Source organism: Fistularia commersonii, chromosome 26, assembly GCF_037954325.1.
Source record: "Fistularia commersonii isolate RoL2024-O1a breed Wild chromosome 26, RoL_Fcom_v1.0, whole genome shotgun sequence".
Taxonomy (NCBI): domain Eukaryota; kingdom Metazoa; phylum Chordata; class Actinopteri; order Syngnathiformes; family Fistulariidae; genus Fistularia; species Fistularia commersonii.
The window spans coordinates 2,681,479-2,707,511 of record NC_141309.1 but is presented as its reverse complement, the minus strand read 5'-3'; the positions used below and the strand labels follow the sequence as shown (position 1 = coordinate 2,707,511).

The following is a 26,033-nucleotide window of genomic DNA, read 5'->3' as shown; positions in this document are numbered from 1 at the left end:
CCTGCATTTCCTCATTACACCACCAAGCCTCCTTATCTACTTTCCTTCCAGATGACACAGCAAGTACTCTTCTACCTGTCGTTGTCCAATCATCTGGAAGCTCACCCCGACCACCCGGGCCCTTTCTCAACTTCCCCCTGAAAACCATACAACACTCCTCCCTTTTCAGCTTCCACCACTTTGTCCTCTGCTCTGCCTTTGTCCTCTTAATCTTCCTTGTCACCAGAGTCATCCTACAAACCACCATCCTATGCTGTCTGGCTACACTCTCACCTACAACTACTTCGCAGTCACTGATCTCTTTCAGGTTACCTCGTCTATACAAGATGTAGTCTACCTACGTGCTCCTACCTCCGCTCTTATAAGTTACCCCATGTTCCTGTTTTTTTCTGGAAAAGGGTGTTCACTGCAGCCATTTCCTGCCTTTTTGCAAAATCTACCACCACCTCCTCATTCCACCACCAAATCTCCTTATCTACTTTTCTCCCAGATGACACACCAAGTACTCCAATCCGGTATGATCTGGTTATCAGGTGTGATTTGCATGTTTGGTCTTGGCAAACATTTTACGCTGGATGCCCTTCCTGACGCAACCCCTGTCAACTGTTTTCTGTTCTATTCTATTCTGAAAGACATCTGTCCAACCTCCTATCCTCTCATCCAAACTGGTCACACCTGGTAGACCCTCTCTTTTTGAAATTATATTCTTTTCAAGAGATGCAAAGCTGTCTGATTATTTTGTTGATTTCATGCAAAATTACAGTCTTTTCCAATGACATGCAAATTCGATGGCCCAACGAAAAAAACAGTTTTTGTCAAAAGGTGCAACACAACAAACAGAGGGTTAGATGGAGAAGGTTGAATCACTGTGGCAACCCCTGAAGGGAAAAGACGAAAGGAGAACAAAACAAACAGAAAAACAGACAGTTATAATAAATATTTGGTCTTGATGAGCAGGTGATAGATGTTTCTAGTTATGTTTTCTTTTCTAATTGGAGGCCTTTTCCTCCCTAAGGGAACTAAGGGACACCTAAGGAAGAAATGTGTAATGATCCCTGTAATTTTGTGGCGGCACAGATCTTGACTGCTGGTGTAGTTTATAGTTTTATTCTGCAACCATTGAAAAACAAAACGTAAAAACGACAACCACCGTAAAAGCTTGTGCCCTATTAAGGGTTCATATCAAAAGTAGAAAAATAAAACTTCACACAGAGGATGATGTGACTTTCTTTAGTAAGCGCTCTCGCAATACAACCGTTTTTCCGGCGGAAGTAAGAAAATAAAATCCTCTCACCAAAATAAAATATCAAATTCGGAAAACACAATCAAACAACTTACTTAAAATAATAAAACATTTCAGGTGGTTATTTACAAAATGTATATTTTCTCCTTGAATGTTCAAGATTGTGAATAATATTCAAATCCATTTATTCTACAAGAAATAAAAATAAACGCATTTTTGATTGTTTTGGAAGCCGTCCAGAGAGGATCTGATGTAGAAAAACGTAAAGATTCGTGAATATTAAATTTAAAATAAAACCTTTTTTTTTTTAAAAGGAGCGTTAAATTGTGACGTCATCAGAATGCGCCGTGTGTCGCTCGCGCCATTCCCACCAGCGTGCGTTTCCGCCTCCCGTCATAACGCCGCCGCCGCTGCTACCGCTGCTTCTGTGACAATTTCCAACTGGCATTGATTCATTTTTAGTTTTTCATTTTTTAGGCCGTTATTTCCCCTCCCCTCAGGTGAGTCCGGTCTCGTACGACGTACTCGTTCCCCCGGGAGGGGGACTCAAATCGCCGCAGCTGACGCTGTCGGCCCTCCGTCTAGCAATTAATAAGTTTAGCTTGCTAGCTAGCTAGCTATCTAGCTAGCCACCAAGCTGCCAGTTAGCATCGGCGTTTGGGCTATTAGGATAGTGCCCCACTGTAGGGGCGTTTGACTTGTTTTCACAGCACTTTAAGCGCAAAAATGCCACCGAACGATCCAAACCAAGTCGTATATATTTTCGTATGTATTCGTACATGGGAGTACCCACACATAAAGCCAGGGCGAGAAGGGGATCAGGCGAAAGCGTTCGGGATACAGAAACAACCCTCTAAAACGTTTACTCGCAGATGTTGCACCATGACAACTGGTCACATGGAAGTGAATATCGTGGAAGTTTGTCCTCCTTTGTAGCTAAAAAAAATCTCAGTCTTGTATTTGCAAACGCTCTTGCTCTAGCCGATCAGTTAGAATTGGACATCAAGTAACAGACAACTGCAGGGGACATTCTGCTGGAGAACATCTGTATGACCTTTGGCTGCTGGCAGTGTGATGCTGTATTCCTGCAATTTGGAAATAGACAGTTTGTTGTCTGGTGATTGCCCAGCATCTTTGGTCGAGATAAATCCTGCTATGAGTTTACTCTTGCTAACGGCGAACAGGTGTGAAATGTTAAGTCCCATCCACACAGGACACCTGGCCTGCTTCCAACTGATCCCCAAGTTTTAAAATTCAAGTCCCGTGCAGTGTTTGACTTTTGGATTGCTGGGCAGGAGGCCTGGAGGAAGACCGAAGAGCAGATTTATGGATGCAGTGAAAGAGGATGTGAAGGGGGTTGTGAGAGAAGAGGATTCAGAGAATAGGGTTGGATGGAGGCAGATGATTTGCTGCTGCGACCCTTGAACCGGAGCAACTGACAGGAAAAGAAGAAAATTAATGTTTATTAATACAAACAAAGATGCCCTGATTACTGGTCGATGCCAAAATTTAGACAATGCCTCGATAGTGGTCATTTTTCAGCGGGAGGCGGGGTTAACTGACAACCACCTGTGGACCGGCTGCAGCTCGTTCAGGTGCAGCAACAGTTATTCCCGAGAACTAGCAATGTGAGAAACCTCAGGAGGGTCACATTTCACACACACCAGGAATATTGACCGTTTGCTTGCTATCAGTCTGGCGCTTTTCTGTTCTCTATTGTGTAACGTGATTACAATGAAAGCTGTTGTAAGACTCGTGATTTGAACATTTGACTCTATTGTTGTCATTGCAGATTAAAGTGTAATCTTTCAGTGCATGGGTAATTGTCTCAGCAGGTATGTTGTGACATTTTGCTGTGATCAATTCATCAGGACTGATGCAAAGTTTGATTGGCGGCTGGAATGCAGGTTTGAACTAAAGGGACCGGGCAGAGATTACACCTTTCATGTTAAAAGTCTTCGTTTCCGAGTTAAGATGGAAGTCGTTGGTGTTTTAGGATGAATCGCAACACTTCTATCATGTCTTAAAGGTTTTTCCTTTTACTCCAAAGGTAATTTAGTTGCTGTGTGCATACAGGGCACACAGCTACTTTGAAGGTGCAAGATTTGTGCATTAGTCAAACTTGAAATCATGTGTCACCGCTTTCCGCGGCACTGATAAATGGTATGTGTTATGTATACATAAACCGTTTGTTTATAATAACGCTGTCATGCCATGACGAAATCCTGTGTACATTGTACATTTGGCGAATGAAGAAATTCTGATAACAAAGATACAAACAAGCATGAATAAACATGTTGGATTCTCAAGACAAAGTCAGACTTGGCTCAAAGGTTTTTTCGGATTTGAAGCCGTTCTGCGGCTGAATTTGGATTTCTCCACCTTTTCTGCTTCTCAACATATTGATTAAAATGCGGAGCAAAGCCATTCACGGTTTGATTTCACTTGCAGACGTCACCGAGTCGGTTTCAGTAACCGTCTCTGACAACTAACTGTATTTTGATAATGACGGCCTGCGTTCCCGATACCTCAGACGAGTGATCAGCGGCATGTTATTGCTAGCATGTCTCGGATACCTCTGCATTTACACTTTCTTACTTGATCACGCTACTTGTAATACCTTAGTGGTTGGTGGGGGGCCCCGTTTGTCCCCCGTAATAGGTAACACCTCTACCTCTTTTCTCTGTAATGTCAGGTAAATGACACATATGAATCTCCTCAGTACCCATTTCACTGTCATTACAATGTGCGGATACCTTTATTAATCCAGTTAAGAGCTGACTGTTCCTGCTGTTGCGATGGTTACCCCCATTAAGAGAAAGATATTTTAATATGAAGTCTTAAATGGTTTTGTAGTACTTCATCGACCATTTATTAAAACAATTGCCTGTTAAAGGATGTGACTAAACTCCTTTTCAAAATGCATCCGGCAGAGGTAGAATGGATCTGAAATGAAAATCACACTCACATTTTTTTATATATAAAATTATACACACGTTTATGTGTGTGTGTGTATACACATGTACATTTATCACCCTAATAAGGCCATGAATTAAAATGAAATTGATTTTACAAATTAACGAAGGCCTACAAAGGGTTGTTATTCTACCGAGCCGTGAGGGATGTTTTTCAAAGACGTTCGTTCAAGAACTGGTTTATTCTGCTTTTTGAGAACACCTTTTCAAAAGGGATTTTATTCAGAAGGGTTGTTTGTCAGTGGTGGTTAGTGGCTTCCAGGTTCAAAATCAATTGGATCGTCAGTAAAGAACCAAAAAAAAAAAAAAAAAAGGTCATAAAATAACACGCATGTACTTCAGCAGTCTGCCTGTCATTGCTATCTAACATCACCCTTTAAATATGTTGTTTTTTTTTTTCTCTTAATTTTTTTTTTCCGTCTCAGATATATCCAGCTATGGATATAGATGGTGCCAGTTCAGTGGTGCTGCAGGCCTTAACCCAAGCCACCAGCCAGGACACGGCAGTGCTGAAACCTGCAGAGGAGCAGCTCAGACAGTGGGAGACGCAGCCAGGCTTCTACTCGGTCCTCTTGGTGGGTTCATTCAGGGTGACTTGAGCAAGCCATTTGCGATTTCTGCAAAGCACTCTTTTCATTTAATTGATTGTTCATTTCAGCTTCCATGTTTTGTGCATTTATGACTCCACACCTGTCATCATGGGTATAAAAAGCAGCCGTACTTGAAGTAACGATAGAAATGGATCTGTGCGGCCTCGAGAGGGTTTAATGCGTCAAAGGAATACTCAAAGCTTTGTTGATTAATATTAATTCTGAAATGATTTGACTTTCCTTTCATCTTGTGGGAACATTTTTGAATAGCACCGTCGCCTGCTGAAGTGTTGACTGCGGCCACAGAAGTCCATGTCATGTTCGACACCACAGAATCCCCGGGGCATCTATCAATGTGACTTCATTCTGTCAGAAGGCCCCCATTTGTCTGCCATTAACATGAGGAGATCAGTGCAATAAATCGATCGATTGCAACGGCAGTCTCAGAGACAGAATTGGATTGGATTTTATTTTTGGTGGTGCTAATATGTCCAAAACTGGCTTTAAAAGCTGGATGGATGTTCAACATGGCTGATTCTGAGCGCTTTTATTAATGATGGTGGTTCTTCAGCATCTGTCAATTTAATGAAGCGTTTCTTTTTGCAGACACGGACTCTGATAAGAAGAAGCGTTGAAATTGTTTTTGCTGGGAAATAAAACTCACACTAGATTATTATGTGCATATCTCTTTGTGCAAAGACAGTGCGCCCAACATTAATAATTCATCAGGTAAAGCGATATATTTCATAATACGGAGCTAATTTCGCACGGATATTTTATTAAGTCTTTCCATCAAGCCCCAGAAATGTCCTCGGCTCCTGCATCACAAGACAAATTTTATTGTGTGTATCAAAATATTTGAAGCAGCTTTTCCTAAAGAGTTTTCCTAAACCCGCCCACTGCAAGAACTTTACACTGACTACCAATAAGTCTCGTGGCTATTGCATACTCACTTTTGTTACCCCAGGTTATAAATGCACAGTGTTCTAACGATAAACATTTCACTCACCGGATCCCACAGTTGCACGGGCAACGTGAGGGAGGGCAGGAGGCCGCCGCTTCTTCCTCCCTTTTTGCAGCTTTGAGTATTTCCACTTTGATAGTTGTACCTCTGCTGTTTTGCCATTAGTGTAGCTGTTGTGGTTAAAATATAATGGAACTCAAGGGACCGAACTGCTAGAAACTTTAGAAACAAACATTTTAACAGCTAAGGCGCAGGCAAAAATGTACTAAATGTTCCAACTCACTGTGGGAGAGCGGCAGCGAGGACAGGCCGTGCCTGAATGTGCACGAGTGGCTCAGCGGATGTACAGTTGTGATCGGCAGACAGACGAGAGGGTTCACCAAATCTGAGTTGTGTCTGACGGAACTGCTGCAGAATAGTCAAAAACACACACTGCAAAAACACACACACACCTGCAGAGAGCTGCAGACAGCGCCGCCAACTGCCTCGTGGATCTTCGTCTCTGCCCATTTCAGTTACCGTGCATCTTTGGTGTCCGTCCCGAGGCTGAAATCCCACGTTTCCGAATCCTCGTGCGATTTTGCAACTCCGATCGAAGCCTCTGCGTTTGCAGTGACCTAGAGAAACATTTTAAAATGACATCAGCCACGCTTTCCGCCGAAAGCAAAATTTACATGACTGGGTTTCACTTAACTCGCCATGACAAACAATATTAGCTGAACAAATGCTTGCGTTGTCCATTTCTCTTGAATAGAATATCTTCAATAACCACATGCTGGATGTGAACGTCAGGTGGCTGGCTGTGCTCTACTTCAAAAACGGCATCGACAGATACTGGAGGAGAGTAGCACCTCAGTAAGTGCCTGTTTTATGTTTTTTTTTTTTTTATTTTATTTTGCTGCCTATGGCTGCCAGCCTCACTCTTCCACCCCCGGGCCTGTCTTTTTGTTGTCTTTTCCCCTCTCTGCTTATCAACCCACCCGCCCCTCCTCAGTTTCCCCCGAAGTTTGAAATTAATCTCCGCTTTCTCCCATGTTAGTGTCGGTTATAGCTCAGCGCCGTCATTTTTTCCCGCCCTGTTACCGTACCTTCCAACTAGATTGTTCTTATTTCAGCGTTCTGATGTTCTCTCCGTTCATCTCGCTAGCTCGCAGCTATTGGATTTGAGTTAACCCTTGAATTGGCGGGGCCGTCGCTGTGTACACTCAGCGCCGCCTCAGCGCCCCCGCGGGCTGCGTATTCTTTTTAAAGCTTCCCTCCCCGTACCAAAGTTGTCTGCAAAGTGACTTTCATTTGTTACAGTGCTGTGCAAGGGCTTCGGTACGAGCGTGATATGATCATATTTGGGACAGTGCCATGATTGGAAGACTTGAGCTCAATACCGTGAAAGAGGCTGTATATTGAAGAAGCACATAACCCCAGGACTTATAGTTTAGATCGCGTTTTACCACAATGGCGCTTATCTCATTCTCGGAAACCCCATATAAGGTAAAGGTTGCATAGAATACTTATTGCGTGTTGCATTTTAATAGTCGAGGGCGTCTAAACGTCACATGTCGACATCTAAATCAAAGTTGAAGTTCACGGCACCCACGTTTGGTTTTCCTGTGTTTTACGAAGACGCGAGTTCAATTGAGTGAGACACTTTTCTTACTTTATATAGAAAACCGGAGTGCAGAACCTGAAATAGCCCGGATCTACCCGTCTGTGCCTCCACCTGTCCATGTGTGTTTATTAAGTCTCAAATGACGTTCTTCTCTTCTTTCTTCCCTTGAAAACCTCGTTGCTCGCAGCGCTTTGTCCGAGGAGGAGAAGACGTCTTTGCGTGCCGGTCTGATCACAAACTTCAATGAGCCTGTCAATCAGGTTGGTGATTGCAAACACGTGGGCAGTTGTTGATCCTACATGTTCCTTACCTTGAGCTCCTTATATATGTGTATATATATATGTGTGTATATGTATATATTTGTGAATATGTATATATGTGCATATGTATATATAGGTTTTTTATATACACACGTGTGTATGTATTGGTATATATGCATATATACGTATATATGCATATATATATGTGTGTATATATGCATATATATGTGTGTGTATATATGCATATATATGTGTGTGTGTATATATGTACATATATTTTTATGTATGTGTGTGTATTTAATAGTACAATAACAGGCAGCTTGTAAATACAGTAGAAATGTCAACAATCTGGAGACAGGACTGTCGCAGAAAATTTGAATATTGTGATAAAGTTCTTCTGTCATGCAATTAAAAAAACAAAAATTGCTTTTTCATGATGTTCTAATATTTTGAGATAGGAATTTTTTGAGTTTTCTTAAGATGTAAGCCGTAATCAGCAATATTAGAATAATAAAAGGCTTGCGATATTTCAGTTGATTTGTAATGAATCCAGAATATATGACTTTTTTTTTTTTTTTTTTTTTGTAATTGCATCACAGAAGATATAGAACTTTATCACAATATTCTAATATCATGAGACGGTCCTGTATTTACCCCAGACAAGTAAAACATTTTAAGTCTCAAATGTCGGAGATCTAAATGCATTCAAAAGTCACTGTGAAATCTTGTCCCACTTGAAGATGGTGCTCTTCACACGTAGAAGATTGAAGATGGACTTGTTCTCCAAAAGGGCTATGTTTAAGCTTTAAAAGTTGTTTGTGCAGCGCCGAATCAGTCGGAGGTGTGACGTAACGACGCATGTTGTGTCTGCTTGATGCTCTTTAAAATGTAACATTTAGAGAAGGCGTTATTATCATCAGCGCCCGTCCTGTGTTTTCGATGACTGCGACATCATTTTAATTGTGAAGGTTAAGTATCTACTGATTGTCCCTAATCGCTGTAGTTTGGTGGAATATTTGATAGCTTTTAAAATGCAATCAAACAGATCCGGCAATCGAGAGAGTCGAGTAAATTAGATGCCCCAATTTAGCAAAGTAGATTTGCTCGTCTGTACCGTGAGGGTCAAGATGCTAATAACCCATCTTTTAAACCGTCCCGGCTGTCGAGGGAAGAGCGCAGCAAACAAACAAGCTGAAATCCAGAAGCGTGTATCAGACAAGTGTGAGATTGCACCTGGACCGTGGCCATCCGTCATGCAGACAGATTGTATTTCCCTGTGGGACCACCCTTGAACATCAGGCCTGGACGGGTCTGTTTGGCAGTAAATGCTACTTAGACACAATATGTTCTACCAGACAGATTGTCCCTTGTCAAACAACAACTCCAGAAGTTTGTGCGCGTGAAGCTTTGGGTGCTTCTTTGCGTGGATCGTTACATTTGCAATAAATTTATAACCCGGTAACCTCACGAAATGGTATTGGCCAAAGAAAGGTGTATGCTTACGTATATTCCGTCTTGTTTAGCATCAGAGCAAGACTGGATTTTGTACGGATTGGTTCGATCGGGAAAGGGGAACCGAATGCTTTTTCTGAAAGCCGAGCTCGCCGTGACCGCACCGAACACGTTCGCGCGAAAATCACGGAAGAAGCCACACGGCACGCCTGCCAACTGAAATGAAGGCCAGATGGAACTTTTACGTCTGCTGTCCGAGCTCCCAACGAACGCCGCATGCAGGATGTACCTGTCCAGGAAAAGGAAAAGCCATCGTGTCTGATGGGAACACGGAGTACCAGTGCTTATATCTCACACGTCCCAACAGTTAAAGTACTGCCATACAGCCAGTACTTAGAGGCAGGAAGCCTAATTTTAGGGCCCCGATAAGCTCATGCACCAAAGTCATGACATCAAGATATCGGATAATACAATTAAACTGTCGCATCAAGGTTAAATTTAACATTCCCAACAACAACAGCGGTACATTACAACCCTCAAATGAGATTTCAGACAGAGATAAGGTTCCCTGGAGGCTTCATTTCTCCACATGTCTCATCAACGTGGTTTGATACGGACGGAACGCATCTTGATTTTTCTCACCGCTAACAATTCGGGGAAAGCGGAAGAAGGAAAATGACATTGGAGACGTAAAGCCGACGCCGTCCAAAAATAATCATTCGTACAGGGAAGCTCAACATCTTAACAGTCAGTGAGGAAAACAAATCAAATGAATGTTTCAATCTAGGGAACAATACTCATATCAAAGAATTGTTTTGTTGTTTTTCACATTGCCCGAGTATCCTGCCGTAGCATCACCTCCTCACCCTGGCTCGGGTCATCTTTTCTGCGTGTCCTCGACAGATAGCGACTCAGATCGCGGTACTGATAGCCAAGGTGGCTCGCCTGGACTGCCCGCGGCAGTGGCCGGAGCTCATCCCCATTCTGCTGGAGTCCGTCAAGGGCCAGGACGGCTTGCAGCAGCACCGAGCACTGCTGACCTTCTATCACGTCACCAAAACCCTGGCGTCCAAGCGGCTGGCACAAGACAGAAGACTCTTCCAGGACGTAAGCGCGCCGTCGACAAGAACGCACCTGTATGTCAAACTTGTTCTTAGTTCATGAAGTTCCCTTAACACGCCAGCACAAGTGTCATTGTGCATTGAATTAAAAAGTCCGTCTTTCTTCTAAATATGCCGACTTTGTAAATTTGCATTCCTATTGCTGCGTTTTGGCCGCAGACATTAACATTTTTCCATTTTGTTAAGATCTTTCTTCCTTTTTTCCCCCCCCTCCGTCTGAACATGAAGGGATACATGACTAGAAAGACGATTGGTTGGTTCCCTGCAGTACCGCTTGCGGTCTGTAAGAGGAGCTGTTTAGCCATTCTTAGAGAATTCCGATCCAAGATTAATGGCAGTCAGTCTCTTGTTGCATGTATGGGTGTCTGAAAGCTGCTTCTAAGGTACCCCGTTTTTTCCGTTTGTTACACAACCGCTGTTTCGGTGCATAGAACATAGCACATCGCTATGAAGGCCTTCGGGAGAGACTGTCTGAAAGTGAATTTTACTCTGATTTCTTTTTGTTTGTTTTTTTTTTTTTTTTTTTTAGAGCCACATCACTTCTCTTAATCACGGCGGGTTTTCAAATATAGCTATTTGTAGCCACTGTAGTCATGTTGCTCACTCACCCTACCGATGTATTTTCTAATGCAGCCTGGCCGCGATTGTTTCACAAAAAGGAATAGATTCAGAATTGTTTTATTCGCCAAGTCATTTTGCGACTACGAGGAATTCGCTTTGGTTGACGGTGCTAAACAGACGACATGTGACCAGCATTAAATAGGTGAAAAATTAAAGTGAGTTCAGGGCGATTGTGGTTGGTCGTGCAAAATGACAAGTTGTGCAAGGTAGTGCAATAGGAGGCTCTCTCAAAACTTTTAATGAGCATTTTTACACGTGCACGTGGAAGTCAGTGACCCACCCGGCTCTTACAAGACTCAGATGATCCGCTGTGTGTGCATATTCATCTTCATATTGAAGAAGTTGTGTGTGTGTGTATGTGTGTGTGTGTGTGTGTGTGGCTGATGCGGTACACAGCATCTCCGTGTGAATGACATGACCTATCCCGCCGCTCAGGTCCGTAAATTCGGCAGATAAATTATCACATCCATCTCAGACTGATCCGCTCGTCTCCCGTCGGGGAATCCGGATGAAAATTCCATCACCCTTTGATTTGCAAGCGGAGCCTCCATGTCTGTATTTTGCTGCAAAATGATCCAGGCTCAGCCTTCATCAACATGATCCCGTCTAATAGCAATACAAACATTTTCTTCCAGTATCATCGATTATAGGTGTCAGCTGCACGTTGGAAATATGTGTGTGTGTGTGTGTGTGTGATTCATCTATAGCTGGGGAGAGATTGACTTGCGGGAGTTGTGAGATGAGACGAGATGAATAATGCAACAGCACCTAAATCCACATTGTTTTAATGTCTTTCTTTGAAAAGCGGCGGCTCGAGCACCGACAACTAGATTTTTAAACTTTTATTTGGTCATGGGTTATTCATGCAAACTACTAAGAGGAAGACACAGGCGATCCTTCAGAAACCATGAACTGTGAGCGATCGTCTCGGCTCCACTCTGCATCGGCTGATGCCGCCGCTCTCCGTATCCGACGCGTTCATCAACACGCACGTGCACGCTAACAAGGTAATACGGAGCTTCTTAATTGGCGTCTGGACATTAAAATGATCAGGATCAATCTGTAAATTGTGAGAAAGTAAATATCACTGTCGAGATTGTATCATAGGATAGGATTTTTTTGGTATCATCGATATTTGGACAAAGTTAACATATGAATAAACCTTTTCTTTTTTTTTTTTTTTTTAACATTCATTTAAACATTTCCTCGTTGGTTTTGTCACGCGTGCCAAGCAAACACGCCATCTTCGAAAGCGACTTAAGTGAAACCGTTTGAATCGCGGAAATCGTTTTTTCATCCGAAATTTCCAGAAGGACAATTCAAAAACCCCTCGCAAACGTATCGACGGAAGCTGTTTGTTTCCGCGGGATTCAAACGCGCACCAAAGAGATGAACGCGGCAGGTGATAAGTGATGTTTGGCTCCGGAAAATTGAAGAGCGAAATCCCTTTGGATTTGACTTTCATGAATGAATTATCCAACAAAATGAACTCCGGTTTTCTCGGGTGGCTTTTGTCGGTAATCCCCACTGTAGCGGGAAGTCAGCTGGCAGATGCAGCCCCCCTCCCCTCCCGCCCCCCCTTGTTTTTTTTAGCTTGTATTGTAATTCATTTTGTTTTTTTTTGGCAGTTTTGAAAAGGCCAGGACACACAATAGACACACGAATGGAAGTTTTTGCAGCCGTAAAGCTTCCCCGAGCTGACAGAGCGTTGCAAATACAGTCCCTCGACGGTGTGGCTCGGTAAACTACGACAGCCCCGGAAACACTCGCCATCCGCTGCTCTGATTGCAACTTCTATTTCCCGGGTTTTTTTGGAAACATGACATCGCCATTTTTTTTTTTTTTTTTTATCATCGGACAGAGAGAAAGGGAATAACAGTGAGAGAGACTGCAGACTAAAACAGGCTAATCACTTTTTGGCTCCAGGCTTTAGATTAGTTTGGGATTTGAGAAACTGGAAATCTTCATAAGAATAAAATAGCTATTCTTGCATTTTCTTTTTTTTTTTTATGTGAAGAATATCAAATAGCAAAGCTGTGATGTCGACGCAGGGATTTGACTCACGCATACATGAACACGTCTCAAGTCAGACTGACATTTAATTGCATTTAATCGTCTTTGAGGGTCGACATCTTTTGTGTTAAAAGTGAAAAAACAAGTGAGGCCAAAGAATGGAGTTTGCACAGTTTGATAGTGACACAAACCCATTTTTTGCCAAAACAGCGGAATGAAAGTAAGAAATTAACTCCAGGCTTGATCTGAAATACACATTTTTTTGGAGAAATCTTTTTTTTTTCCCTCCCACAGTCCAAATACATAACTGTAACTAGATAGTGAATGAATGAATGATTAAATATTTTCCTGTCACCAATCCCATTGTCATCAATGTAATGTAATCATTTCGTGACCAGGCATTTACTTTGCATCGCTCCTGCTCGTGTCTTCTTTAAAATAAGTTCTTGACGGTGTGTTTTATTGGCCCGAGATCTAGTTATTGTAATGACCGTTGAAGATAATTGAATTCCTTTTCCTCCAGGAACCCCTGGAGGTTCTTCCCGCTGCTCCTCGGCTCGCCCGGCTGCACCGGGAAGCCGTTCTGAGTTCAGCGGCGTTTTTGAAAGTTTCACACCACCCCTGATTTTCAGAAGATACTTTGGGCTTCGAGATGTACCTTTCACTTCTCCATTCGTTTTTCTCTCAAATATTACTTGTACTAAAAGATGGATTTTACTGTTGACCCAGAAGGTTTTTCAAGATGTTTGCAGACAAAGTTAAACACGGCTCTACTGTTTACAGTAACCAATTTTGGCTGTTGATTTGAAAAAAAAAAAATCTCCTTTTTGATTTGCCGGTTATTGATGTGAAACCGATGCGAAGCAAAACTTATATTTAATTCTATGAATTCAAGTGGAAGCTTTTCTCCGGCTCATCAGGCTGATGATGATTTATGAATTCCATTCCCATTGTGATAAGCAAAGATTTAAACTTCCCAAAAGAGTTCCTCAATTTATGGCTTTCACACGCATTCATGCCTAAAACACTGCTCAAAAAAAAAAGGGAACACTAAAATAACACATCGTAGATCTGAATGAATGAACTACTACTCTGAAATCTTTACATAATTGAATGTGCTGACAGCAAAACCACACCAAAATGTTTAATGGAAATCAAATTTATGAACCCATGGAGGTCTGGATTTGGAGTCAAGCTCAAAATGAAAGTGGAAAAACACATTACAGGCTGATGATGTTGATATAATATCCTTAAAACAAATCCAAATGAATCAGTGTTGCTTCCCTAAGCGGACAGTTTGATTTCACGCAAGTGTGATTGGAGCGGAATGGTTAGAGAAAGCAACCTACTTCTGAAATTCACTCAAATCAGAAACACGAACATCTTGCCGCTCACTTCCGCCTGTTGAACGATTGTGTTCTTCAGGTGTCAGTTTTTTCAGTTATGAAGCTAATTAGCTTCCCGCCTACAGCACATCACATAGCGTGAGATTGAACCTGCAAATGTGTCCTTTTTTTTTTTTTTTTCCTCTTATTGAATCCTCCAGAATCAGTGCAGGCAGCATGCGGTTTGCCAGCCGCTCGCAGTTGCAGCTTTTTGGGCTTTTCACCGGTTTACACCGCCAAAAGTAGGAGAGCTATTGTTTTTTTTTTCCTCCTCAAAATGTAGAATGTCAAATTTAATACAGCAACAAATTGAAATTGATGATACTTTCTCATGGCTTTTGACGCGTTACCGCGCTTACGCAACTGCCAGCGATGCGTACACTCGAGCGTGCGTGTTTATCACTTGGGAAAAACGTCTCAAAACAAATGGAGCCTCTTTAGGAGCCTTCCGGAAGGACTCAGAGTGTCTTTGACAGGATTCGCTCGTCCAGAGAGGAGCTTCAGCGTGAGACAATGCAACCGGTCGGGGTTCAGATGTTGTCGTAACAGCACGTGCAAAAGGAGGGGAGCAAAGTGAAGCCGTCTTTTGTCTCTTCAACCTGTTCATCTGTACTCTACGTGGGTGGGGTGTTATATTTCTTTTTTATTGAGCACAGCTTTCCCTGCATTCTGGGATTCGTCTCAAGTTATACAATCTGCAGACATGTCGGATTCATGCTCGCTGGATTTCCTTCAATGTCTTTCGATGGAGCTGGCAGGTGATCCAGAATAATTTTCGTCCGTGAGATTGACTGTTTTGTATTTGCGTGTGTGTGTTTTCAGCTGGCGTCGGGCATCTACAGCTTTGCGTGCTCCCTGTGGAGCCACCACACGGACTGTTTCCTGCAGCAGATCTGCGCCAGGGACGAGGCCGTGGCGCTCAGCTCGCTGGAGAGGACGCTGCTCTCACTCAAAGGTTGCCGAATAAGCACAAACATGACACAAAAACACATGGTCAGACAAACGCGCTGTTTTTGAAACAGTCTTCATCGGCCCTTTTTCGGGAGGGACAATATTTTGGTTTTCAACAAAACATCCGCACGGCGGTCAAAGATTGGGATCAAGCACGCATCGTTTTTGCGAGCGTCGTCATCGCACGCTGAATAACCCCGCCGAATTAAACCCACTCGCAGGGGCGGGAAACGATAGCGCCGATAATCGCGAACCGCTCGGCGTTTCGCGATTAACGGGCGCCCAGATCCACTCATCCACCCTCATCCACCCGCTCCCAAACGTGGAATGAATTCGTCCCTTAAATTTATTTCAATGCATCCAAATGTGTCAACATTTCAGCACACCATTATGCTAACTTATGTTTTTTGGAAGGCACGTGCAGCAGCGCTAGCTGTGTGCCCGCGGTGGGGGGGGGATTCGGTTTTATCGCACCGAATCCTCACGCTTCGTCATCCATCAGCTCTTCAAAGTCCTCTTCCCATCTCTCTTCTGGCAACTGTCGATACATTTGCTCGTCTGTTCTCCATCACTGGACCCTGCGACACCTCCTGCCAATCTCTCTCTCTCTGTCGCCGTTTCGACAACATGTATAAATCATTCTCTCCCTCTTTTACCGTCCAAACCAGCATCCAAGTCATTGTATACGCTTTGTTTGGCTTTGCTACCTCTACCGTATTTCTTTCGCCTCTTCATCGATTTAACAATTCGGATGAAGAAACTTTTTTTCTTTGCCGCAGTTCCAGTACATTTTATTTACACGAGTAATTTTTTCATAATAGGACTGAATTTTTCAGATCTCAGTGTTTTTTTTTTTTTTTTTATTTGCTGAAATGCTTCTCGTCACCAACCGTCATCTTGCAGTCCGGCTGAAAAACTTTTAGGAACTTTACTAAAATACATCCATTGACCAAATTGATTGGAATATGAAATTGCATTGTACGCTGAGCCTCCATGGATTTTTTTTTTTTTTTTTTTTCCCCAGTGCTTCGCAAATTGACAGTCCATGGATTTCAGGAGCCGCAAGAGAATATGGAAGTGATGGTGAGTCAACTCATCATTAAGTTTCTATTTTTTTTACTGATCCAGCCTCTTATATTCTGGAAAAAAAAAATGCATTCGATTTCAATATAATTCTGTATTAAGTCAAAAAGGACTCAAGTCGCAGTGTGCAAAATGTGGACGGCCATGGTGATTAAAAATGCCTGAAGCCACGTCTTGGTTCAAAGAGTCAAGAGTTCTGTTTGAGTTCCTTCTCCCACTCGCAGGGTAAACAAAGTCAAAATCCATGAAACTGTTAATTCAGTTTAGTCCAAATCTCCCTGGCAAAAAAGAAAAAAGAAATCTTAAGCAATCTTTCGGGGTAAGACTTTGCCTTCCCCCATGGCTCAGAGATGATGGAATTTGCACAAATTGTCCCGGTCCTTTGAACTCCAGCTGACTGACTTCTGACTTCCCCTGGTTTCGCCAGCCGAGCTTTCGCTAAATGATCTCCCCCACCCCGACTGTTTTATGGATCCGCGGCAGCGAGGTGTTCTCAGGCCTCTGGGTTTCCATCGGCGAGACTACGCTCTTTAAATCTTATGGAGTCATCATAATTGTAACACCACCAAGGGCGCAATGCTGTTGCTCTCACTCCGACAGCCATCAGTACAAGTCAAATTATTAGTGCTTTTTCTTGAAATCCATCATCGATTCATCAGGCGCGTCTTGAGACGGAGACGTTTTAAACACAGCTTCGGCTGTTAGACAGAGGGCGGCAATTCTGAATCCACATGATCGTATTTTTATTTTTCAAAAACAGACAAATGGCACAAACTATTATAGTCACGGCCTTGAGTTATGCAGGGACATTTTGCCATGAATGGCCCTGGCCTGCACAGTCAGACCCGTATCGATTTGCCCTATCGGTTGTTCGAAGTGCTTTCTTTGTTTTTTTTTCTTTTTTTCTTCTCTATTTTTGCTCTCGGTTTCTCTTACATTCTGTCGTTCGCGTCCTCCGAGTGTATAACCGCTTCATGAGATGTAATTATGCTTTTACGTAACCGTCGGTCTCAGGGTTCCGTTGAAAAACCAACATTGAAAGGTGAATCGCCTTGAGCAGCGTCTTCCAACCCAGTCAGCTCATTTAAGGGTTTAGAGTTAATGTTTCATACTTAGTTGTATCCGTTGTATACTGCTCAAAAAAATAAAGGGAACACTTGAACAACACAATGTAACTCCAAGTCAATCACACTTGTGTGAAATCATAGTGTCCACTCAGGAAGCAACACAGATTCATGTTGACTTGTTTTAAGGACATTACATCAAAGTTGGATCAGCCTGGAGTTTGTTTTTACACTTTAATTTTGAGTGTGATTCCTAATCCAGACCTCCATGGGTTGATACAATTGATTTCCATGGATCATTTTTGTGTGATTTTGCTGTCAGCACATTCAACTGTGTAAAGAGCAAAGTATTTCATCAGAATATTTCATTCATTTAGATCTAGGATGTGTTTTTTAAGTGTTCCCTTTATTTTTTTGAGCAGTGTATTTAGACTCACTGGGTGCATTTGTCATTTAATCTCATCAGCAGATGGAACTCATTCTTTGTCACGCAGCCCTGCCCCGCCATTAAGTCATTTCCGCTTTCAGTAATCCACGAAACTGTTAAGTCGACTCGACGTCCGTCACAAAACGCCGGCGGCGTCCGAGCTCAGGTCGACACACGGCGTCTTGTTAAAATCCATCTCGGGCAGCAAGAAAGCAAACGCGCGTCTGTCAGGAACGCCGTCCTCCGGCGCTCGTCTTCCGACCCGGTTTTCTTTCGCTATCGACCCGGAGGCAGGAGTCGGCGGTCTGTTTATTGACAGCGCCTCCGACGGCACGGCTGAACACATACGCAGAGCTGAAAAAGATCGCATCAGTCATCTTAGTTTCCCAAGCTAAGCGCCGTCGACACCAGGCTATAAGAAATTGATCCCCGTCTCATATTTGGAGGCTGGCACTTCTGTGATTTAATCTCCCGAGGCCAGAGGAAAGCCGCTCCCGCAGGCGTGGACACATCATAAATTTGTCCTCCTTTTTAAAAGTTATCTTTATCTGGATGTCGCTAACGGTGCAGTGTGCGAGCTGCGGAGCAGACGCGGCCATGACACTGTGTTTTCTCAATATTCTTCTTTCCAGGGTTTCCTGAACGCCGTGTTTGAAAGGTTAAAGCAGTTCTTGGAATGCTGTGAGTATTCCGCTTCACTTTGTCAAACGCAAGCATTTTATGACCTATTAGCTTTGTCAAATAAAAGATAAACGGAGCCGCTTATTGCAGTTCACCATCAGTCATCCCCTGGTCTCGCCGACAATTTAGTTTTTCCTCCTTTTCCCACGTGGCGCACACATAAGAGGACGAAAAATGAAATTCAAAGGTCGGCCTTCCGCTTCGGGGTACACGGTGGACGAACCGCTCAAAGCGCTCGTTCGATAAAATAACTTTTTTTGTTGTGGTTTCTTTTCAAGCGACTAATTCATTTCCGGGGTTTTCTCCACCTCCATTTTAAATCTTGATATCATTTGCCGTTCCTATAAGCCGCAGCGATACTGTCGGCTTCTCCCGGTCCCTGACAGGTGGCGTCCGGTCGCTCTCTCCTCGCACGCTGTCACGCATCGCTTGAACTTCGACTCAAGATATTTTACCGCCTTCCCCGCCTCGGTGTCAGCGTCGCTCCCCTAAGTAAGAGCTACCTCTTGTCTGAAAAGAAAACCACCCGACGCCGAATGAGCAGATGTAAGTTATCGTAGGCGTCTGCCACAAAATACCCCGGTCGTTTCTGAGCCGATTGGAAAAGCGCGGACGGACGGGCGCGGCAGCACCTCACAGTCGGCCGAGTGACAGACTATCAGCTGGGTTCTGCCCGATAAGGTCAGCCGTATAAATTCAGGAGAATTATTTCGTTTTTGGGGGCGGGAGGGCGCTCTTTGCGGTCGATTCAGCACGTCTGGCTCTTTCTGTTGGATGTTTGTCCTCCGGCTGGGGTCGCCCGCCTGTCACTGCTTTGCTGAAAACCTTCACGGCCGACCTATTCGTTGAATTTTGCACCCAGGGAAATCCGTGACCTCGTGCGGTTAAAGCCAACAATTCCAACGCCGGGAAGAACACGAGGATCTCCTCTCCTCGCCGGTTGAATTTTTAAGGTTGCCGAAGGTGTAATCCGCATAAGAGTTCGAGAAAAACAAGTTGTTTTTTCAACAGAAAAGTAGCAGAATCACAACTCGCATCGGCTGAAATGTGCGATCGAGGTCGGATTCGGGGGTTTCGCTGCGTAATGTAACGCACACGCACACGGATAGATTCAGGGCTCTTGTGAGTTTTATGGTTTCATCGCACGTGGCGATGTTGATTCAGCGCTTAAAGTTGACGTATTTATCGTTTAATTACCTGCCATCCACGGCAAACAAGACGCGCACTCATATATCCTTTAACTTTCTTCCACAGACTCAATCCACCGCCTTTTGTGTTTTAAATTTCCGTTTAGCGTCTGACGCCGCGTTTGATCCCGGCTGTAGACGTTGCGCTTGTTTGAACGTGTTTAAAAATAACGCTACTTGACAAGCCGGTTAAAATTCGATGAGAACACGGTCGAGCTCTGTCGACGACGACCCCCGAGCGCGCGCTTAACTTTCGACCTCCGCCGTCGGCCCCGAGCGGTTATGATATAACCACATTACCGGTGTTTGACTGGATTAACGCACAAACATCCGCTGGTGTTTGCCAGGAGTTGTCTGTGACCGGACGGGTTCATTCTGCCGCTTTCTTACTCCAACACTCAAAGCCGGTCCTTTATCCGCTTTAAACGTCGAACAAATTGAACGGATAAACTCAGACAGGCGTAATTTTGGTTTTCGGCATATCTTTTTATTCATTCCTCCCATAGAGGAGGCCTTATGCGAGAGCAATGTTTCCTCATTCGATATGTATTTTATTTTTATTTTAGGTCGGGAAGTTGGTCCGGACAGCACCTGCAGAGAAAAACTGGAGAAGACGATCATCCTCTACACTAAAGTTGTGAGTTAGTCCAAACTGTCCCGCGTTGTGGAAAAAACAGTAAATAAGAAATGTCTTATCGTATCGGTACGTCCAGCTAATTCTCCTCGTTCCTTCTTCTCTGCTCAACTTTCCTCCCGTCCACGTAGCTGCTAGACTTCCTGGAGTACCACCCGTGTGCGTTCATACCGCTAATCCAGCGCTCCCTGGAATTTGCCGTCAGCTACGTGTTCACGCCGGCCGGGGAAGGCGTCACTTTCGAGCGCTTCATTGTCCAGTGCATGAACCTCATCAAGATGATAGTCAAGAACGATGCCTACAAACCCGCCAAGAACATAGATGGTAGGCAGCACGGGCTTTGCGGGGAATACGGAGAAGCAGGAGATGATTTAAAAATGTGTGGGGTCACAACCCAGAAGTGCAGCACTGAGCTTCTACTGGGCATTTTACAGTCCGTGGGCCACATTCGGCCTGTTTTGCTTTTCAATCCGGCCCGCCTAACTATTTTCTTTGAATATCCTGATAAGTATTTTTAATTAATATTGAAATTAGAAAAAAAAAAAACCTTAAATTAATTTTCTTTATTTTCTTAAAAAATTAAAGTTTTGTTTGATTTTGTGTGGATGATTACAAACAAAATAATGTTGGTGCATTTCTATCATCAGCAATGATCTTAAGGTTGAAATAAAATGCCCAAAAATCTCAATATTTAAATTGCAATTTTTCATTTTGTTCAATTTATATACCTAGAATAAAAAAATAAATTAAAAAAGAAATAAAAATGAAATGAGAAATGTGGCCCGACAGCCAAAATAATTGCCCAGCGTGGAGCCTTGTATCTCTATTGTTCTTCTTCTATTTTCTTTGAATATTCTGATAAGTATTTTTAATTAATATTGAAATTATAAATTTAAAAAAAAAAAAATCTTAAATTAATTTTCTTCAAAAATTAAAATTTTGTTCGATTTTGTGTGGACGATTACAAACAAAATAATGTTGGTGCATTTATATCATCAGCAATGATCTTAACCCTCATATTATGTTGAGGGTCAATTTGACCCTTAACATAATATGAGGGTTAAGGTTGAAATAAAATGCCCAAAAATCTCAATATTTAAATTGCAATTTTCATTTTGTTCAATTTACATACCTAGAATTAAAAAAATAAATTAAAAAATAAATGAGAAATGTGGTCCGACAGCCAAAATAATTGCCCAGTGTGGAGCCTTGTATCTCTTATTGTTCTTCTTCTTAATGTACTTTCCGCTCTTAACAAGATCCAAGCCGGCGCTCGGCGTCGTCGGACATCCCACCCGCCCCCGCCGAGATCGGACTCAATTTTTCATTGGTTCGTCTCGGTTCGGGGCTCGCCGATATCTCGAGGTTTCCTCGACCGAAGGGAAAGTCGCACGCATACAGCGCCCGTCTGACCTATTGATCCGACCCGCCTGACGGACAGGAGGCTCCACGCGCCTCCGATTATTTAAACAAAGCCTCAAGCACTCGCCGGTATCCACGGAATAGAGATCTGACCTTCCACGTACAGCCATATTTTCTAGCTTCTGCTTTTTTAGGGGGGGGCGGGAGATTGTTTTCTTTATCATCAAGAAAAGAATAAAATATCTTCTGCTCCTCCTATTTTCTCTGCGTTTCTCTTTCCAGACAGTAAACCAGAGAGTCTGGAGGCTCACAAGATCAAGACGGCGTTTTTCACACACCCGACGTTGACGGAGATCGGACGCCGGCTGGTCTCGCATTACTTCCTTCTGACGGAGGAGGAGCTGGCGATGTGGGAAGAAGATCCCGAGAGCTTCGGTAAAACCGTTGTTCCGAATACGCGAGTAGATTTCCGATCGCCATAAGTTGCGGAACGAGCCAACGGTCAATGGACACAGAAGAACACACAGAGGCCAATCCAGTGCTTTGAACGCAACACGACAACAAAATGCGCTCTTCTCTGCCGAGAAATAGAAAAGAAAAAACAAGAACCTCTTGCTTGGCTTATATGTCAGGCTCCTTTCATTTGCTCTGGATCACCAAGCTTTAGCATCAAACCGATCCGCCGAAACACTCGGGGCGGAGCGACGGCGTCCACCAGTCACATGCGTCCTTGTAGATCTTTTCTTCTCGACTTCTTTCAACAACCGTTGACACAAGTAGGTCTTGCCGAGTCTCCTCCCGCCGTCGTGCAGCCGAGTTGCGTGGGAGGAAACGGCTGGCTCGTTCCGACGGATTGAAATGAGGGCATCGGCTTGCCGCCGCGGCTCGTGTTCTCCCGACAAAGAACAACAAAAAAAAAAAAAAACACACACACACACACCTACCGTCATTTACAGTTCATGTGCACTGTGTGTATTGTACCTCTTGGCGGGGGTCGTAGTGCGGCGCCTTAGCGAGAAGCAGACACACAGCGGATGCATCTCGCCATATACAGTCATCCCTCACTTCACAGTTACGACAAGCGTTGGTAACCATTTGACCAATGTTCATTTAGAATTATCTCAAAGTCGGATCTCGTGCAGTCGGGAGTGTGTGCGTACCCAAACGCACTTGTGTACGATAAGTCGGCTGAGGCAACTGGCAGCGCTGCGATACGGTCTCATCCAGGCACCGTTACCATAATGTGCTTTAATTATTTACCTCCAGTTTTTTCCACCATACTTTCGATACTTTTTATCCCCTGAAGATGTTCAAAAAAAAAAGAGGCAACTAGTACGGCTCATATCTTCTAGAAGCTAAGCTTAAGATCATCAAGCAACGTGAGGAAGGTAGTAAAGTCCAAACAATCGCGAGCAGCACGGGAAGGCGAGCCTACCGTAAGGTTACACGGTTCACTATATGACGATTGGAGTTGATATAAAGGGAATCCTTCGCTTAACGGCGTGGAACGGATCATCGGCGTTATATGAGGAGCGACCGTATGGCGTAGAAACCGCTAACCTCGAAGATGCTGAGCGAAAAAAACAAGTTACACTTTTGGTTGAGATTCTTATCATCTGGTTCCCCTCCGAGGCCGAGGCCGCCGCCGCCTGCCGGGTTTAGATGGTTGCCTTTTTGATTCAGCTCTATATAATAGGATATACATCAGCCGGAAAGTACCCTTATCACGCTAGGAGTCACTGCGGTCTGAAAGACACGCGAGTGATGGCAGGAGAATGTGTGTCGTGATGGTCTTTTCCGGAACATTTTCCTTTTTCTTCTTGTAGCTGAAGTAGAATTGACTCATCCGTGGAATCGGACGGAATGGATGCGTTGCTTGAATGCGTTCGGACAGCGACGGCCTTTGTTGAGCTGCAAAAAATGTGCTGGGAATAATTGAAGATTGGAAATGAACACATAATTCAGATATGCAAATATTTAAAAATTCCACCAATTATAGAAATATCAATACCCTTCTTTTTTTAAAGTGTTCTCTTTAAGTCAGCGTCTTATATTCTCTTCCAACTTGTTACAACGTTACATTTCTTTGCACTGTTTTCATTTCATTGCAATAATATCCTTATTATTCATTGTTTGTTTTGCTTACACTTGGCTTCACTTCTATGGAAAGCAAAATTAGAATGACATTGTGCAGGGAAACACGTTTCCAGACATTGAATCGCAAATCTATAAATGTAGGAAACATGAAGACTTAAGAGATATTTGATGGGGAAATGAATGTCTCATTTTAATCCCTGCATGTGAGGCTCTCCTGATGTTTGAATGGGAAGATTTATGGAAATATATAATAGACCATGATACGGTGTCGCCCCGACGATACTTTTATAGGGTGTAGTTTAACAACAACTTCTTTTACCATTTTGCGTCATGGCGTGAGATATTTTTGAAATGTGCCGATGACTTTATTCATGTAAATCATCTGTTATCGCCCCAGAAACATTATTCGTGTCAATTCAAAATTCAAGTCAGATGCTTTTTTTTTAAATATTGATGCCTTCTTGATATCGGTATCGATAAAGAAGTCGCTGACAAGATAAAGATCAAGTTCTTCTTCAAGATGAAGAAATCAAACCCTTCCCCTCAAGTTTTGTTTTTAATTGGTGTTTTCCGTCACTCAAACGCGTTCAACTTTTAAACTTATTTATATGAACCTCCCCCCCAAGAGTCCAACAGGCCGCTCTGCTCACGCCTCTTCTTCTTCTTCTCTCTCCAGCCGTAGAAGAAACAGGGGGCGACTCTTGGAAGTACAGTCTTCGGGTGAGTTAATCGTCGCCGCCCCGAGTTCAGTTTGTCGAGACGCTTCTCCATTTCCTTCTTTTCTCGAGCGATAACTCGTATAACGCCAGAGGGTGAAGATCCGTCAGCGAATGCGAGACGTTTACAGAACAGCACACGTTCCTTTTACATATTTTAGCAGGTGCTGCGTCTCTCAGACCGACCTTTGCGCGTGTAAGACGTAGAACAGCACTGGACAGCAACTGTCAATGTTAAAAATGTAACCGTGAGGAAAATAACGGTGAAAAAGGAAGGGTATATCTGGCGTCTGGTTGCAGAGAACACACACCGCACGCGCGCTAATGCTGTTAGAGGCCGTCCGGTTTGATGGCTGGGGCTTATCCTCCCATGTTCTTTTCTTTTCAGTCGCTCCATAATCTCGTATCTAGGACTTTCTTTCTTTTTTTTCTTTTTTCCCAGTCCGCCCATCATTTCTTTTTCCCCCCGCGATGCCCAGACACACTTACAACCCACTTTGATCATCCCAGATATCAAACCCGTGCTGTTTCCTTTTGAAGAAAAAGAGACGTTTGAAACTCCGGCCCCTTGTTGTCGACCTCAAGTTCATTTAAAGCCCCTCCGACCGGAACGTGGCTAAGCCGTAATTATCATCTTTCAAAACAATACAGAGTTGTTTTTTTTTTTTTTTGGAAAATGACTGTATCATTATTTTGAATTTGTGAAAACAGAAGGTGAATACATCTGAAGGTAGATTTCAGTCGAGTTGACGTCCTAGATTTCATTTACCCGGTTATGTGTGTATTGAATTCTCACTGTGAATATGAGAACATCCTGTCAGATTCCCCCTTAAAAAAAAAGATGTATTTTGTGGCTTCAGGCACCCATTTTCATCTCACTGTGAGTAAAAAAAAAAAACCAGCATCTTTCACCCTATATTTTCTGAAAGGATCGCTATTTTCGATTTCATGCCGTCCTTTGCCTGCGGATTGGCTTGTAAGAGGGACAGTACAACCTCTAACCTTTTCGCTGTCGCAGCGAAAAGGCAATCCTGACAGGCGGTGGACGACGCTCCCAGCGCTGAAGCTCAGACAATGCTCCATCTTTTGTGCGTCTCAGCCAATACCCGCTTTTAAATCTATGCACACTGTCAATCAGAAGAGCCACCAGGTGCTCAGTTACTATATAAAATTCAAGCTTAGCACACGGGCAGGAAAACGTGCGCCATCTTTTTCCGTTCATCCCTGTCCTTGTTTTTTTTTTTTTTTTTGTTTTTTTTTTCCGTCCTCTCTATCTCCCCCCCCCCCCAGCCGTGCACGGAGGTCTTGTTCCTGGACATCTTCCACAACTACAGCCAGACGTTGACGCCGGTGCTCCTGGATATGGTTCAGAATCTCCAGGGTGAGTCACGAGTCCCACTCCAGAGATGCGCAGAAAAGAAAAAAAAAAAAAAAAAAAGATATTTCTTCATCTAGCGGTTTATTGCGTAGGGCCATCCGAGGCTCTCGGCCTTCAGCATCATCCCCCCACGTGTGTTTCCGTTTTTTTCTTATCCCGTTCATCATTGATATCTGGATGTATTTTAAGCTCTGATATTTTTGTATTTGTATCGACGTTACTC

The 26,033-nt window shown here is 43.4% G+C and overlaps 1 protein-coding gene across 2 annotated transcripts in view; it reads left to right on the top strand.

Annotated features, from left to right (window-relative positions):
• The first annotated feature begins 1,601 nt into the window (after positions 1-1,601).
• ipo11 (importin 11) overlaps positions 1,602-26,033 on the top strand; it is a 100,368-nt gene continuing 75,936 nt past the window's right edge. Inside the window, exons 1-13 of one of the 2 annotated variants that reach the window (XM_086173423.1) lie at positions 1,602-1,743; positions 4,644-4,793; positions 6,527-6,627; positions 7,566-7,638; positions 9,994-10,197; positions 15,053-15,185; positions 16,206-16,264; positions 18,388-18,436; positions 20,190-20,260; positions 20,389-20,581; positions 21,902-22,054; positions 24,393-24,436; positions 25,723-25,813. In XM_086173423.1, the coding sequence (XP_086029549.1) occupies positions 4,656-4,793; positions 6,527-6,627; positions 7,566-7,638; positions 9,994-10,197; positions 15,053-15,185; positions 16,206-16,264; positions 18,388-18,436; positions 20,190-20,260; positions 20,389-20,581; positions 21,902-22,054; positions 24,393-24,436; positions 25,723-25,813 (1,309 nt within the window). In that variant the 5' untranslated portion in view covers positions 1,602-1,743; positions 4,644-4,655. Of the gene's footprint in view, positions 1,744-4,608; positions 4,794-6,526; positions 6,628-7,565; positions 7,639-9,993; positions 10,198-15,052; positions 15,186-16,205; positions 16,265-18,387; positions 18,437-20,189; positions 20,261-20,388; positions 20,582-21,901; positions 22,055-24,392; positions 24,437-25,722; positions 25,814-26,033 lie in introns of those variants that run through there. The other variant, XM_086173424.1, reaches the window with a different exon arrangement.